Raw genomic sequence first — 17,916 nt, 5'->3', positions numbered from 1 at the left:
TATTTGGTTGCTTGAACTGCTTTAATTTTCATAGGGTGCTATTAAGCACAACCTTCTTCCCTGAAACTTAGAAGTCATTCAACTCATTGAATTTAATTAGGGAAATTCTAACTACTTATTCAGTGTCAGTTTTCAATAGGTAGAAGCTATTTGAAGGCAGGGTCTGAGGAAATAGCACGTGTATTGCCATTTCCCTAACCTGTACCTGGGGCGATAATGGGAACACATTAGTGTTTGTGCCTGCTTTTTGAATGAATGCATGAAAATGGACCTGGGGATTACGAGATACTGCTGGAAATGGAGACTTTTATTGGGCTCATTTTCCTCATTAATTAATAGTGTGATCCCTGATTAATAACTTACTTCATCTCCTCAGTTTTCTTTTTAGAATAAAAGATTTGGATGAAAAGTCCAAAATTCTTCCAAGTCCATGTTTTGCTTTTTATAAGTGATTCATATATTTTGATTCAATAATTCTACATAAAGATTGTGTCTTGAGTTTACAAAAGTCATCTTATACAGGAGTGTTTGTAACAGCATATACTAGTAAAAATAAATAATTGTTATCCCATTGTCAATAGGGAATTATTTTAATCAATTATGAAGAACTATGCCTTTGTTATGAATGAGGATGTAGATTTATTTGTTGTCATAGACAGTTGTCCGTGATATGTGAACTACAAAAATTTATAAAACACTATGCCAGTAGTACTCAATTTTTGTTTAAAAAATAAGTGAAATAGGGGCTGGTCCCGTGGCCGAGTGGTTAAGTTTGCGCGCTCCGCTGCAGGCGGCCCAGTGTTTCGTTGGTTCGAATCCTGGGCATGAACATGGCACTGCTCATCAAACCACACTGAGGCAGCGTCCCACATGCCACAACTGGAAGGACCCACAACAAAGAATATACAACTATGTACCGGGGGGCTTTGGGGAGAAAAAGGAAAAAAAAAAACCTCTTAAAAAAAAATAAGTGAAATGGACATATATTTGACTAGTTATGTACATATGCATAGAAAAATTTCTGGAAATGTACAACAAAATACTTAACAGTGTTTTACTCTTGACAGATGGTATTAGATTATTATTATTATTTTTTTTACTTTTTATCATTCTGTATTATTTGTTTCCTTATTTTTAATCATGGTAAAATATATATAACAAAATTTACCTCTTAACCATTTTTAAGTGTTCAGTTCAGTAGCGTTATGTACATTCACGTTGTTGTGCAACCAAATTCAGAACTCTTTTCACTTGCATCTTGTATGGCTTCCATCTTTTGGCTGTTGTGAATAATGCTGCTGTGAATGTGGGTATACAAACGTCTCTTTGAGACCCTGTTGTCAGTTCTTTTGGGTATATACCTAGAAGTGGAATTGCTAGATCATATGGTAACTCTATTTAAAATTTTTTTCCAGTAATTTTGTTGAGATCATAATGGTTTATAACAGTGTGTAAGTTTGGGTGTACATTATTGTTTATCAGTTTCTGAATAGACTTCATTGTGCTCACCACCAGTAGTCTAATTGTTGTCCGTCACTGTACACATGTGCCCCTTTACCCCTTTCACCCAGCCCCCAACTTCCTTCCCCTCTGGTAACCACTAATCTGTTCTCTTTATCCATGTATTTGTTATCTTCCACATATGAGTGAAATCATGCAGTATTTGTCTTTGTCTGGCTTAGTTTGCTTAACATCATACCCTCAAGGTCCATTCATGTTGTTGCAAATGGGACAATTTTGTCTTTTTTATGGCTGAATAGTATTCCATTGTCTATGTATACCACATCTTTTTTTTCTCTCTTTACCCAGGTGTTTCTTTTTTTTTAAAGATTGTCTCCTGAGCTAGCAACTGTTGCCAATCTTTTTGTTTTCTTCTTCTTCTTCTCCCCAAAGCCCCCCAGTACAAGTTGTAGATTCTAGTTGTGAGTGTCTCTGGCTGTATACCACATGTTCTTTGTCCATTCGTCCATAGAAGGGCACTTGGGTTACTTCCGTGTCTTGGCTATTGTGAATAGTGCTGCAATGAACATAGGGGTGCATAAATCTCTTTGGATCATTGATTTCAAGTTCTTTGGATAAATACCCAGTAGTGGGATAGCTAGATAACATGGTGTTTCTATTTTCAGTTTTTTGAGAAATCTCCATAGTGTTTTCCATAGTGACTGCACCAGTCTGCATTCCCACCAGCAGTGTATGAGGGTTCTCTTTTCTCCACATCCTCTCCAACATTTGTTGCTTTTTATCTTGGTAATTATGGCTGTTCTGACTTGTGTAAAGTGATATCTCGTTGTAGTTTTGATTTGCATTTCCCTAATAATTAGTGATGTTGAACATTGTTTCATGTGTCTGTTGGCCATCTGTATATCTTCTTTGGAAAAATGTCTGTTCATGCCATCTGCCTATTTTTTCATCAGGTTGTTTGTTTTTTTGTTGTTGAGTTGTATGAGTTCTTTATATATTTTGGAGATCAACCCCTTGTTGGATTAATGATTTGCAAATATTTTCTCCCAGTTGATGGGTTGTCTTTTCGTTTTGTTCATGGTTTCCTTTGCTTTGCAGAAGGCTTTTAGTCTGATGTAGTCCCATTTGTTAACTTTTTCTTTTGTTTTCCTTGCCTGAGTAGACATGGTACTTGAAAAGATGCTGCTAAGACCAATGTCAAATAATGTACTCTACCTATATTTTCTTCTAGTTGTTTTATGGTTTCAGGTCTTACATGCAAGTCTTTAATCCATTTTGAGTTAATTTTTGTGTATGGTGCAAGATATTTTTAATTTTTTAAGGAACCTCTGTACTGTTTTCCATAATAGCTGCACAATTTTACATTCCCACCAACAATGCACCAGGGTTCCAATTTCTCCACATTCTCTCCAACACTTGTTATTTCCTGTTTTTTGTTGATAGTAGACATCCTAATAAATTTTGAGTGATTTTTTTATTATTTTTTGATATGTGTTGCTATTACTTTTTATATTCAGAGTGAACAATAAAGTTATTTCCATTTTGTAAAAATTGAACAAATTAACTTCTTATTTTTTAGTATTTATCCAATATTGTTTTATATTATAGCAAGTACTGTATTTATTTCTGATGCAGTATTAAATTGTTTGTTGAGATTTTAGGGTTGATTACTAGGACATGTTAGAAACTTGGTGCTTATGGGTATTTTAAGTTTTTAGTAAAGCACTATGAGTATCACAGCAAGTATCTTAATTGTTTTTAAGCATTGGCAGCCCAAGATTTATGAGTCTTAGTAAATACTAACTGCTGATTTTGATAGAATATTTTTGCCCAGCTTTTGTTGACTAATTAAACTTATGTTTAACAATGTCTTTTTAAAAAACAACTTGGTTTGAGGTATAACTTACCATAAAATTAATCTGCTTTAAGTATACAATTCAATGATTTTTAGTAAATGTACTGAGTTGTGCAACCATCATCATAATCCAGTTTTTTCCATTGCCCCAGTAAGATCCCTTGTGACCAGGACCTTTCCTGGCTCTACAGAATTGGTAGCAAAGATTTCTTATAACAGGGCTGTATTTACTGCTTCTCTTACATGAATACAAATATCTTCCATCCACTGTATTCTCCTGTACCAAATATACACAAATAGTCAAATAGTGTTTCATTTAGGGGACTATATAATGATATGCATGAAGTGTGTTTGAATTTGCACAACTTTTATCAAGGAAGATCTTGCATCAGAGGGAAAAATTCTTTCATGTTTATTTTAGAGCGTCCCAATTAAACATTTTTCAGTTTGACTTTAGTTTTTGATCTAAACTGGCTTATTTTTAGCAGATCACAGTAGGAAAGATTGACAAGCAAATGAAAAGCCCTTTTAATTATTTGCTGCACATAAACATCAAAACCTTCCTAGGCAGGTCTTGCTTATAGATAACAAAAATGAAAAAGAACTAAATACATAGAGCAGTTTACCATTAATAGAGTAATAAATGTGTTGTTGGCAAAATTGGTATTTTCCTTCTAACTCACCAGAGGGCACTCTTTTCTAGTTTATTACTTCTAAGTCTGATCTTTTGAATTATTATATTATACTTTGAAAAATTTAGGTCCTTTATTGGGATCCAGGTTTGGGTTATTTAGAGACTAACGGTTGTTTTCTTTTGTAATTTTCAGTCAGTTTTTTGTGATCTTTTTTATAATAGCGTCATTAAAAAGGGCTCTACAAAGTATACAAAATATGCAAAATAGTATATTTGGCATAAAACATCTCTTCAATTTAGCGTTTTTTGCCTAACAGCTCGGTAACATCACTATTTCCGTTTGTTTGTTCATGTTAAACAGGTTTCAGATCGGGTGGAGCGACGGCTTCAGGAAATAGAAAGAGAGATGCGCACGGAAAGAGAGCTGGTGGAAAGACGTCAGGATCAACTGGGACTTATTTCTTTGCAGCTACAGGAGGTTTGTGAAAAATACCTTCTCAGAATGTAAATCTTGAGTTTGGGTAGTTATTTAGCCGTTGTTAAAATGGTTTAGTTGCTTAGTTGTTGCATGTGACAGTATAATTCAGTCCACATGAGCAGTATAGCATATTGGTTATAGTTCAGTGTGTGAAGGCAACCCTACCTGGTTCAAACCCAGAGTCTACTGCTTCCTGGCTGTGTGACCTTGGGCAAGTTCCTTAACTTCTCTAGGCCCATTTCCTCTGTGGAAAATGGAAATAATAGTTTTATCTGATCAGATTGGTGCAGGGATAAATGAGTTAATGTCAGTAGAGCACTTAACATAGTGTCTAGCACATGCTCAAAAAATGGTAACTGCAAGTATAATTATTCTGATTAATTTTCCTTGGTGTGAACTAGACCAGGGTTCAGCAAACCATGGCCAATGGGACAAATATGGCCCATTGCCTATTTTTGTAAATAAAGTTTTATTGGAACACAGCCACTTCCATTCATTACAGTTTGTCTGTGGGTGCTTTTGTGACACAATGGCAGAGTTGAACAGTTGTGAAGGAGAGCAAATGGTCCACAAACCCAAGTGTAGACGGTCTAGTCCTTTATAGAAAAAGTTCGCCAACCTCTGGACTGGACTATTGTCAAATCAATTCAAATGGAGGTCACCTACCCTTTAGGTACCTTTTTATTTTGAAATTTCAGACTTACGAGGAAGGCCAAAAATTAGAACAAAGGATTTCTGTATAATCTTTACCTAGATTCCCCTAATATTCACATTTTACCAGACTTACTTTATCATTTTATATATATCTCCATAAATATATACATATCCATATATACGTATAGATAAAATTTTTTCAGCTAGTTGCTGACGTGATGTGAATACTTTTACATCTCAGTAAAATGGTGTGTACGTTCTCTTGTACAATCACAGGAAATTAACGTTGGATCAATACTATGATTTAGCTTGTGGGTTTTATTCAAATTTTGCCATTAACGTCTTTTCTGGTACAGGATATATGGGATCACATATGGCATTTGACCATCATTGCTTTAGACTCCTTTAATCTGTAACAGTTTCTCAGTCTTTCTTTGTCATTCATGACTTTGACAACTGTGTAGAGTACTGGCCAGTTATTTTGTAGAATGTCTTTCATTTTGGATGTGTTGATGTTTCCTTGTGACTAGATTCAGGTTATGGACTTTTGGCAGCAAACCCAGAGAACTGATGTTGTGTTCTTCCCAGGATATCATATCAGGAGGCATGTAATATTGATTTATCCCATTACTCGTAAAACTGAACATTTGGTTAAAGTGTTGCCTGCCAGGTTTCTCCACTGTAAAGTTACTATTATGCCTTTTTTTTGAGGAAGATTGGTCCTGAGGAAGATTGGTCCTGAGCGAACATCTGTGCCAATGTTCCTCTATTTTGTATGTGGGATGCTGCCACAGCATGGCTTGATGAGGGGTGTGTAGATCCACACCCAAGATCCAAACCCACAAACCCCGGGTTGCCAAAGTGGAGCGTGCAAACTTAACCACTATTCCACCTGCCAACCCCACTATTATGCCTTTTTAATTATTTATTTTATGGGGAAAAAACTTGAAAATAGCCTACTTCTCATCATGCTTTCACCCACATATTTTAGCACCTATTAATGATTCTTTCATGAAACAATTATTACTATAAATGATGTTAAATAGTGATTTTTTAAAAAGTCCATCATCCTTTCTACATTTATTACGTGGATTCCTACTGAAAGGAAGGGATTTGTCTTTTTTCTCTATTCGTTTATTTATTCATTTATATTGTTGTAGATTTGTGAATTCTCATTTTATTACATTGGTTATGTTTTATTACTATCATTATAGAAAATTAATTTCTGAAATTCTCTTTAAATATTTCTTAGATCTGTATATGAAGTATAAAACATCAGCGATAACAAGAAAACCAAAAGATTAAAACCAAAAGGTATTTTTTCTTATACAAAATGGTTTTCTCTAAAAGTGATATTCTACAAATGCACTTATGTGTGCTTGAAGATCATTAACCTTTATAACAGACAGATTAAAACATTTTTTTCGAGTATTAGGAGACACTGCCAATTGAAAATTAGGAACAAAAGTTGCAACCCTGAAGTTATAATGAAAACTGATAGAAAAATCTGCTTTTGTTTTTGAAAATTCTATTTTCCTTCATTTCACAAAAGGAGACCTACCCTTGTTAGTTGGTAATTCCTTTGAAGAGGATACTTTGTTGAATAATTAGATACAGCATGTGGGTAGCGTTTTTTTAAACCTTGATTTTTAGACATTTGTTCTCAAAGCAAATTGCGTCTGGTGAGCATAAGAATAGTACTGAAGAGACAATTGTTCTTTTTTGCAAGAGAAAATTAGAGAAATTTTCTGTTCTTATTTTCTTCTCTCTTTGCAGAATGCACAAAATTACAAAGAAAGAGGGAGAGGGAGATTGCTTCCCACCCCTGTTCTTGAGAAACCAGATCCTGAATATTTGCATTGTAATTGTCAATTTGACTAAAAGCTTGAGCTGTGATTTGGAATTCCATCTCTGACAATACAATAGAGGATCGCTATTGATAAGAAATGTTTAATTTCATATTCTGTTGCTTTATTATAAGTGGTGACCTATACGCTTTTAAAAGGTGGTTTTGGATTAAACAGTGCACTGGAAACTGGAAAGGATTAATTTAGGCTGATTCTTACTCCCAAGTTAAGTGGCTTAGAGTGTTCTGGAAAGGGCATGTTTAAGGCGAGAAAACACTTTGCTTTCTTTTTCATATTAAAAAATATGGAAATACCTGTACTGTCTAATAGTAATAGATATATTTTGTTTCTGGCTATGGTGAGAAATTGAATCTATAGATGAGTAAGTGGGCCTAGACTTTTAGCCACTATGCTCTTCTGCCTTCCTAAAATGTATAATTCAATGTTAGTGAAAATTATGACATTTAGAAGTTGTTAAGAGACTAGGAGTATTCATTAAAAATTCCAGAATGTCAGAGATTTCTAGGTATAATGTCATATTACAGGGAGGCAATCTGTGCTTTTGGTTAAAACCTGCTTCATTTTAGTGATCTAATGAGGTCCATAGGTCCTTGGAGCTTTATCTCTTCCCGTTTAAAGAAAAACAGTATTAGTTATTGGAAATTGGTTGAGGGAAAGCTATTCTCCTTTTCTTGTTTACAGTTTTTAAGGAATTACTCACTGTTTTCTGTTGCTTCTTTTTTTTCCTCCTGGTCTAAGCACAAAGGCAGTGTATGCTCTGGAATCCACTTCCTTTTTTGAGCCTCAGCTAGATATGCTAATGATGTCACATAAATGTCAGATTTTCTTAGCTTGGGAAAGACCTTCACTGGCCTTCAGACCTCATATATCATATTTTAAACAACACTGTTTTGGTATTTTAGTAGAGGTCTCTTCTTTAGAGATGTTTTATATTAGTCATGCAATAATATTTTTTTTGTGTATCTTTTAAATTTTAAATGGTTCTAAATTACTCTGAAATTTTTATTAATCAAATTTAAATCTGGTTAAGCCTATAACCATCAGTCTTTTCTCTTTGAATCATTGTGCAAACAATAAAGTGTTTGTTTAATATTAGGGTACATTTACCATATACAAACTTCTTTTGATCAGACACTTGATAGTATGCTAACTGATTAGTTAAATTTAGTGGAGTGGGGTAGGACTGGTGGGTGCTAGGATCGTGAAAGAGGTATTTAGACTGTAAGCCCAAGTCAAAACTCTTTTTTGCAGGTCCAAAATTCACATAAAATCCTACATAAAATTTCTAACTCTTATAACTCCTAGCTGTGACATCTTGGGAATTCCTGACTTGTTTTTCACTAGCTGTTTCTTTCTTTGTTTTTTTATTGAGTCCATAATAGTTTACATCAATGTGAGACTTCAGTTGTACATTATTTCTTGACTGTCACCACATAAGTGCTCCCCTTCACCCCCAGTGCCCCTCCCCGGGCCCTCTTCCCCTGGTAACCACTGAACTGTTTTCTTTGTCCCAGTACTTGTTTATATTCCACATGTGAGTGAAATCATGTGGTGTTTGTCTTTCTCAGTCTGCCTTATTTCGCTTAGCATAATTCCCTCTAGGTCCTTCCATGTTATTGCAAATGGGATGAATTTGTCTTTTTTTCTGGCTGAGTAGTATTCCATTGTATATATATACCACATCATCTTTATCCAATCATTGGTCGATGGGAATTTGGGTTGCTTCCATGTCTTGGCTATTGTGAATAGTGCTGCAATGAACATAAGGGTGCATATGTTACTCTGGATTTTTCGTTTCAAATTATTTGGGTAGATACCCAGTAGTGGGATAGCTGGGTTATATGGCAGGTCTATTTTTAGTTTTTTGAGGACTCTCCATACTGTTTTCCATAGTGGTTGCACCAGTTTGCATTCCCACCAGCAGTGTGTGAGGGTTCCCTTCTCTCCACACCCTCTCCAACATTTGTTATTTTTAGTCTTAGTGATTATAGCCATTTTAACAGGCATAAAGTGGTATCTCAGTGCAGTTTTGATTTGCATTTCCCTGATGATTAGTGATGTTGAACATCTTTTCATGTGTTTATTAGCCATCTGTGTATCTTCTTTGGAAAAATGTCTGTTCATCTCCTCTCCCCACTTTTTGATTGGGTTGTTTGCTTTTTAATTGTTCATTTGTGTGAGTTCCTTTTATATTATGGAGATTAACCCCTCGTCAGATATATGATTTACAAATATTTTCTCCCAGTTGGTGGGTTGTCTCTTTGTTTTGATTCTAGTTTCTTTTGCGTTGCAGAAGCTCTTTGGTCTGATGAACTCCCACTTGTTTATTTTTTCTTTTGTTTCCCTTGTCTGAGAGGACATGGTATTTGAAAAGATCCTTTTTAGTTTGATGTTTATCTTCCAGTTTTATAGTTTCAGGTTGTATCTTCAAGTCTTTGATCCATTTTGAGTTTATTTTTTGTGTATGCTGTGAGATAGTGGTCTGCCTTCATTCTTTTGCATGTGGCTGTCCAGTTTTCCCAATACCATTTATGGAAGAGACTATCTGTTTTTCATTGTTATGTTGTTGGCTCCGTTGCTGAAGATTAGCTGATCGTAGATATGTGGCTCTATTTCTGGGCTCTCCGTTCTGTTCCATTGATCTGTTTGCCTGTTTTTGTACCAGTACCATGCCGTTTTGGTCACTATGGCTTTGTAGTACATTTTGAAGTCGGGGATTGTGATACCTCCAGCTTTGTTCTTTTTTCTTAGGATTGCTGTAGCAATTCGGGGTCTTTGATTGCCCCATACGAATTTTAGTATTCTTTGCTCTATTTCCGTGAAGAATGTCATTGGGATTCTGATAGGGATTGCATTGAATCTGTAGATTGCTTTGGTATTATGGACATTTTAACTATGTTTATTCTTCCAATCCATGAACAAGGAATCTCTTTCCATCTCTTTAAGTCATTATCAATTTCTCTCAGTAATATCTTATAGTTTTCTTTGTACAAGTCCTTCACCTCCTTGGTTAAATTTATTCCTAGGTACTTTATATTTTTAGTTGCGATTGCAAATGGAATTATATTTTTGAGTTCTCTTTCTGTAAGTTTGTTATTGGAGTATAGAAAAGCAACTGATTTTTGTAGGTTGACTCTTTACCCTGCAACTTTACTGTAGTTGTTAATTATTTCTATTAGTTTTCCAATGGATTCTTTGGGGTTTTTTATATATATGAGATCATGTCATCTGCAAACAGTGAGATTTCACTTCTTCACTCCCTGTTTGGATTCCTTTTATTCCTTTCTCTTGCCAAATTGCTCTGGTCAAAACCTCCAGTACTATGTTCAATAAGAGTGGTGATAGTGGGCATCCTTGTCTCATTCCTATTCTCAGGGGGATGGTGTTCAGTTTTTACCCATTGAGTATTATGTTGGCTGTGGGTTTGTCATATATGGCCTTAATTATGTTGAGGTAATTTCCTTCTATCCCCATTTTTTTAAGAGTTTTTACCATAAATGACTGTTGGATCTTGTCAAATGCTTTCTCTGCATCTATTGAGATGATCATGTGTTTTTTTATTCCTCAATTTGTTGATGTGGTGTATCACATTGATTGATTTGCAGACGTTGAACCATCCCTGTCTCACTGGTATGAATCCCACTTGATCGTGATGGATGATCCCTTCGATGTATTGTTGAATTCGGGTTGCAAAATTTTGTTGAGAATTTTTGCATCTATGCTCATCATGATATTGGCTTGTAGTTCTCCTTTTTTGTGCTGTCCTTGTCAGGCTTTGGTATCAGAGTGATGGTGGCCTCTTAGAATGTGTTAGAAAGTATTCCATCCTCCCTAATTTTTTGGAATAGCTTGAAAAGGATAGGTATTAAATCCTCTCTGAAAGTTTGGTAGAATTCCCCAGTAAAGCCATCTAGTCCTGGGGTTTTATTCTTTGGGATGCTTTTGATTGCTGTTTCAATCTCTTTCCTTGTGATTGGTCTGTTCAGATTGTTTCTTCTTGGCTCAGCTTCGGGAGGTTCTAAGAGTCTAAGAATTTATCCATTTCCTCTAGGTTATCCATTTTGTTGGCATATAGTTTTTCATAGTATTCTCTTATACTCTGTTGTATTTCTGTGGAGTCTGTTGTTATTTCTCCTCTTTCATTTCTGATTTTGTTTATTTGAGCTTTCTCTCTTTTTTTCTTTGTCAGTCTGGCTAGGGGTTTGTCACTTTTATCTATCTTCTCAAAGAACCAGCTCTTTGTTTCATTGATCCTTTCTACTGCCTTTTTTGTTTCAATAGCATTTATTTCTGCTCTGGTTTTTGTTCTTTCTCTCCTTCTGCTGATTTTGGGCTTTGTTCTTCTTTTTCTAATTCGGTTAGGTGTAATTTGAGATTGCTTATTTGGGATTTTTCTTGTTTGTTAAGGTGTGCCTGTATTGCGATAAATTTACCCCTTAATACAGCTTTTGCTGCATCTCATATGAGTTGGTATGGCATATTATCATTTTCATTTGTCTCCAGATATTTTTTGATTTCTTCTTTAATTTCTTCAATGATCCATTGCTTGTTCAATAGCATAGTGGTTAGTCTCCACATCTTTGTCCCTTTCTCAGATTTTTTCTTGTAATTAATTTCTAACTTTATAGCATTATGATCAGAGAGGATGCTTCTCATTATTTCAATTTTTTAAAATTTATAGAGGCTTGCCTTGTTTCCCAACATATGGTCTATCCTTGAGAATGTTCTCTGTGCACTTGAGAAGAATGTGTATTCTGCTGTTTTTGGATGGAGTGTTCTATATATGTCTATTAAGTCCAACTGTTTTAGCTTTTCGTTTAATTCCACTGTTGCCTTGGTTTTCTGTCTGGATGATCTGTACAATGATGTGAGCAGGGTGTTGAGGTCCCCTACCATTATTGTGTTATTTTTAATATCTTCTTTTAGGTTTGTTAATAGTTGCTTTATGAACTTTGATGCTGCTGTGTTGGGTGCATAGATATTTATAAACGTTATTTCTTTTTGGAGGAGTGTCCCTTTAATCATTATATACTGCCTCTCTTTGTCTCTCTTTACTTGCCTTATCTTGAAGTCTGCTTTTTCTGATATAAGTATTGCGACACCTACTTTCTTTTGTTTGCTATTAGATTGGAGTATTGTCTTCCACCCCTTCACTCTGAGCCTGTATTTGTCATTGGAGCTGAGATATGTTTCCTGGAGGCAACAAATTGTTGGATCTTGTTCTTTAATCCATCTTGCCACTCTGTGTCTTTTTATTGGAGAGTTCAATCTGGTTACATTGAGGGTGATTATTGATGTATGAAGGCTTAATGCTGTCATTGTATCACTTGTTTTCCAGTTCCTGCATTTCCTTTGTTTCTCGTCCTGTGTGTTTTGGTCTACCCATTGAATTATGCAGTTTTTTGTGCTGTGTTTCTTTGTTTTCTCCTTATTTATTTTTTGTGTCTCTGTTCTGCTTTTTAGTTTAGTGGCTACCCTGAAGTTTGTATTCAGAATCTTGTACATAACATAGGCCATTTTCTGATGGCCTCTTATTTCCTTAGTCTCAACTGATCCAGTCCCTTTCCTCTTCCCCTCCTAAGTTGTTATTCTCATATCTTATTCCAACTTGTGTTGTGCGTTTGTGGTTAAAGTGACAAGATTGTCTTTGTTTTTGGTATTTTCCTTCCCTTTAGCCTAATGCTATAGTTTAATATTTGCTATCCTATTCTGAGTGTGTCTACCTGTTTGTCTCCTTACTCTTTGTTTTGTGACCCCTTTCTCCCTTTTTTTCTTTTTTCAGGTATGAGGGCCTTCTTGAGAATTTCTTATAGGGGAGGTCTCATGGCTACAAAGTCTTGGAAAGATTTAATTTCTCCCTCAGAGCTGAAGGATATTTTTGCTGGATAGAGTATTCTTGGCAGAAGATTTTTATCTTTTAAAGTTTTGAGTATGTCATTCTATTCTCTCCTAGCTTGTAAGGTTTCTGCAGATAAATCTGTTGAAAGTCTGATAGGAGTTCCTTTGTAGGTTATTTTCTTCTGCCTTGCTGCCCTGAGTATTCTTTCTTTGTTGTTCATTTTTGACAGTTTTACTACTGTATGCCTTGCAGTAGCTCTTTTTACATTGACAAATCTAGGAGTCTGAAAGTTTCCTCGACACATATTTCCCTCTCATTCCCTAGATTTGGGAAGTTCCCTGCTATTATTTCTTTGAGCACGCATTCTGCTCCATTCTCCTTCTCTTCACCTTCTTGGATGCCTATAATTCTTATGTTGCATTCCTCATTGAGTCAGATATTTCTCAGAGACTTTCTTCATTTCTTTTTAGTCTCAGTTCTCTCTTCTCTGTCTGGAGCAATTCAACATGTCTCTCTTCTATTATGCTGATTCACTCCTCTGTGGTGTTCACACAGGCATTCAGTGAATCCGTATTTTGTTTTATCTCTTCCATTGTGTCTTTCATCTCTATTTCTGATTGAGTCTTCTTTATAGTTTCAGTCTCTTTTGTGAAGTAGCTCCTGAACTCGTTGAATTGTTTCTCTATATTCTCTTTTACCTCAGTGAAATTTTTGACAATAGCTATTTTGAATTCATCGTCACTTAGTTTAGTTATTTCTGAATCCTCAGGACTGAATTCTGGGTATTTATTGTTTTCTCTCTGTTCTGGAGATTTGATGAACTGCCTGATGCTGTAATAATGGGGTTTTCCCATTGTGATATTATTTGTTTGCAGTTACAGCCTATCACCCCTGGGTGTGGGGTTTAGAGCTGTGTATTCTGAGCCCTCTGCCTTCAGCCAAGATGGTGCAGTGCTGCGTGGGTTGGAGGAGGGGCACTTTCCCCTGTGTGCAGTCCCTGGTTTCCTGATCAGCTCTCACTATCTGGTCTCCTAGGTTCTTGGCTTGATGAGGTCACCCTGTGTGAAAGCTTTTGCCCTGTTAAAGGGCTTCCCTCTAGGCTGCCAGGGTGCTAGGGGGTCCTGCGTGATGGGTGACCCCACAGATGGGAGACCCCTCCACTGCTGCTTCCCTCACGGAGCCTCCCACAGCAGTGATCCCAGTCTTTAGGGGAGTCCAAAGTTCTCTCTTACCCTGTTCCAGCTCCTCTGAGGGGGCCTTCAGCCTCTCCGCACTCCATCATGTGGCTGCTGTGACTCTCCAAGGATTCCTGTGCTTTTAGGGTATTTTCTGTTGGAATATGGTCACTCCTTTTTGTTGTATGTTGGAGGGGAGAGAGTCCCGGCTAAGTTCACTCTGCCATGACGCTGACTTTACCTGTAATTGATCTCATTAGCTGTTTCTTGTAAATTGAATTACTTAAAATGAAAAACATGAGATAAATTCCTGGGGTATGTTTGTATATACTTTTCAGAGCATTTCATAACATTAAAATGCTAGTTCCTCACAAAAAATATTCCATGCTTGCATATGACCTAAGGTGAGTTAGGTGCCTTAAGGTTTAAAGGTGCTTCATGGAGAAGTCTATGGGGCAGGCATGGCGTGAACTCTTAATAGAAGATGGTGAAGATTAAATGAGGAATTAAGTGTAAGGAGGGAACTCAGCTAAGTGGTTTTCAGTCTGTGCTCCCATGGAAAACCAGATTGTGTGAGACTTATCAATAAAATAAAGCCATATACAGAAAAAATTAATCAATATATATTTTTTTTTTGAGGAAGATTAGCCCTGAGCTAACATCCACTACCAGTCCTCCTCTTTTTACTGAGAAAGATTGGCCATGAGCTAACATCCGTATCCATTTCCTCTATGTTTTGTATGTGGGACGCCTGCCACAGCATGGCTTGATAAGCAGTGGATAGGTCTGCACCTGGGTTCCAAACAGGTAAATGCTGGGCCGCCAAAGTGGAGTGCAGGAACTTAACCACTATGCCACTGGGCTGGCCCCAACTGGGAAGATTTTTTTTCCAATAGTTTTCTTCATCTTTTGGCATCTGTACTAATTATGAAAAACCTAATGAACAAATAGCTATTCATTTCATCCCAGAAATGTCATTGTGGCTCCAGAGATGCTGAGTGATATGGATACTTCACCTAAGAAAAGCCTTAGGTACTGTTTATTAATGTGATATAATGTAGTGTTTATTTAGTTTGGACTCATTATGGGAGAAGCTTTCAAAGAAGCCACGAATATTTTCCTAATGTCCTCTTCCTAGCTTTGGCGTCTCCCTTGAGACTTTTGTGCTAATTCAGAGGAGAACCAAGTCAAGCAAATGTTCTGACATGGCCTCATTAACCATTCTCCCACACTTCCTTTTGAGACTCCCCTACTTGGTTTGGAGATATGGAGGCCTTTGTAAGCTTAGATTTTGGATTCCTCTTCACTTACCTTTCCAGGGCTGAATTGCAAAATTTTGCTTGGCCATTCACTTTACCCTCTTCTTGTTTCCGTAGTCAATGCTCTCTTTTTGGTAGGTATCCCCCACATTTTCCCATACTTATTTTATAGTATGAGCTTCCCTTTCACCATTGATATTAGATGCCTTTTATATAAATGACTATTAAATTACCATCACATTGACCATCTCAACAGCTTCCCTGGTCTTTGAGAAAGACCAATAGAGTTTACAAGTAAATGAAAGTTTAAAAATAAAGCACAAGCTTTATGGAAAGCACAAGGAAAGCTCCAAGAATGCACCTTGTTTTCTCACAACTTTGGAATATGAGTTCTAGAATTCAGGTGTTCGTCAGACTTGGTGACTGGGTGAATTGTAGCAGGCAGAGAGTAACACAGGCAGGGTGACACACAGGCCTTCAGACTAGGAAGGGGCCAAAAGCACTGAGCATCACAACTGGACAACCACACAGGTACTAGTCTGTAGGAAAATGGGTGTAGCAGTGGAAAATTTGAAAGCTCCTGCTCTGGTGTTCATTCTTCATGGGGTGAAGCTGTATGTGTAGCAGAAATCTTGGCCTTATTTTGAGCCATGCTTTTTATTCTTTTAATACATGCTAATCCCATTGGTTATTTTTCCCCTTCTTTTGCAAAGATGGCTTTTTTCTCCTCACTGTCCAGTTTCAGGTAATATATGTTTTTTGTCTCAGATTATTACTGTTAATGACCATTTTTTGATATATTGTCTCTTTTAATTGTACGTTTTGAGCATTTTTTATTTATAACATTTAACATACTATGTACTTAATAAATGTTTGCTGAATGCATTAAGTAGGACTGTATTAATACATCATTTTGATTCAATGTTTAACTAGTTTTATTTCTCACATAGTTCTTTTAACATTTTAATAAAATATTTAGTATAAAAATTGTTTATTCATGTATAATTTAAATAAAGTATAACTAAATGTGATCATATCATAAATGCTCATGCAAACATCCTCTTTTTTAATGCAGCTTTATTTATTTATTTTCTTGGCTCATTTTTTCTCCATCTCTCCCCCTCTGTTCTTTATCATCAGCCACTACCCTCACTCCCTAAAAGCAAGGAACCAGTGTACACAGTCTGGAATATATCCCTTTATATTTTTCTTTGTGCTCTTAATTATCCTGGACAGATATATACACACCTCTGCATAAGTAGGTGAGGTTTTTTGGATATGTTTTTATTTTAATAAAGTGGGATCACATTATATATACATTTCTGCATCAAGCTTTTTCCTTTCACCAATATGTTTTGGAAATTCCTCCAACCAGCTGATGGGGTTTCAACTTAATCTTTTATTACTATGGATATATCTTTTATTATAAAAGAGGTTACCAGATTATTTTCCCAAAAGGTTCTAACTCTTCACATTTCTGTCAGCAAAATGGTTGAGAGTGGCCCTTTTCCCCACATTCCTAACAGTAATAGTGGTATAATTCTTTTTAATTTTTGCTAGACTGATGGGTATAAAGTGTTAACTCATTTTTATGTTTATTTGCATTTCCCTCTTAGTGAACTTGAGCATCTTTTCACATATTTGTTGGCAGTTTGGATGTGCCTCTGCAGATCACCTGGTTATAACTACCTCATTTTAAAATATTGGATTATTTGTGTTTTCCCCCAGGAAGTTTTTTTAATAATGTGAGGAAGGAATCTAAGTTATTTTTTATGTGACTAATGAGTTGCCTCAGCATCATTTTTGAATAATTTGTTCTTTCCCCTATAACTTAAATGCCATTTCTGTTATGGATCTAGTTTCCTGTAATATCTTTCTGGGTTCTATATGCTTTACTATTGATCTGTTTGTCTATCCCTGAACTGCTGTCATTTTATCTCAATTATTATAGCTTTTATTATATTTTGGTAAATGATAATGAAAATCTCTTGTCATGTTCTATGACAAATCCTGCTGGCATTTTGATTGTAATTGTTCTAAATATGTAGGTTAATTTGAGGAGAAGTATTTTCTAATGTTCTTCAATATTATAATTGTCTGTATAAACGTCTTGTACATCTTTTGTTAGACTTACTCCTGGGTACCTTAAGGTTTTTCTTTCTGTTGTGCATGGGATATTTTCTTTTATTGCATCTCTGATTGGTTTTTGTAGTATATAGGAGTTCAACTGGTTTTATATGTGGCTCTTAGATCCAACAGTTTTGCTTAATGATCTTATTAGTTCTTATAATTTGTTTGTAGCTCTACTGACATATTATCTAATCATATTATTTGAAATTAAAGGCAGTTCAGTCTCTTTCTTTATAATTCTTTTTTTTGTTTTATCACACTGGCTAGAAACTCAAGTGCAATATTGAATAGAAGCAAAAATATCAAGAATCCTTGCTTCATTCCTATATTTAAATAGGGATGCTTCTGAAATGTTAATCTTTCTACATGGTGTTTGCTTTTGGTTTTGAGTGCTATCCTTTATCAGATTAAGAACATCACCTTCTATTCCTAGATGGCCAAGAGAGTTTTTGTAAAAATGATGAATAGATTATGAAATTTATCAAATATCCTTGCTGCTGCCTTTCTGTTTTAATATTTAAATGTGATTGACTCTCTCAATGGATCTTGAGCTCTCCTTGCAT

The 17,916-nt window shown here is 35.8% G+C and overlaps 1 protein-coding gene across 4 annotated transcripts in view; it reads left to right on the top strand.

Annotated features, from left to right (window-relative positions):
* CEP128 (centrosomal protein 128) overlaps window positions 1-17,916 on the top strand; it is a 376,345-nt gene that overhangs the window by 51,294 nt on the left and 307,135 nt on the right. For all 4 annotated transcript variants that reach the window (XM_046647430.1, XM_046647432.1, XM_046647429.1 and 1 more), the window contains one exon: window positions 4,312-4,428. In XM_046647430.1, the coding sequence (XP_046503386.1) occupies window positions 4,312-4,428 (117 nt within the window). The remainder of the gene's footprint in view (window positions 1-4,311; window positions 4,429-17,916) is intronic.

Source organism: Equus quagga, chromosome 20 (genome assembly GCF_021613505.1).
Source record: "Equus quagga isolate Etosha38 chromosome 20, UCLA_HA_Equagga_1.0, whole genome shotgun sequence".
NCBI lineage: Eukaryota > Metazoa > Chordata > Mammalia > Perissodactyla > Equidae > Equus > Equus quagga.
This window is presented reverse-complemented; position numbering and strand designations above follow the sequence as displayed.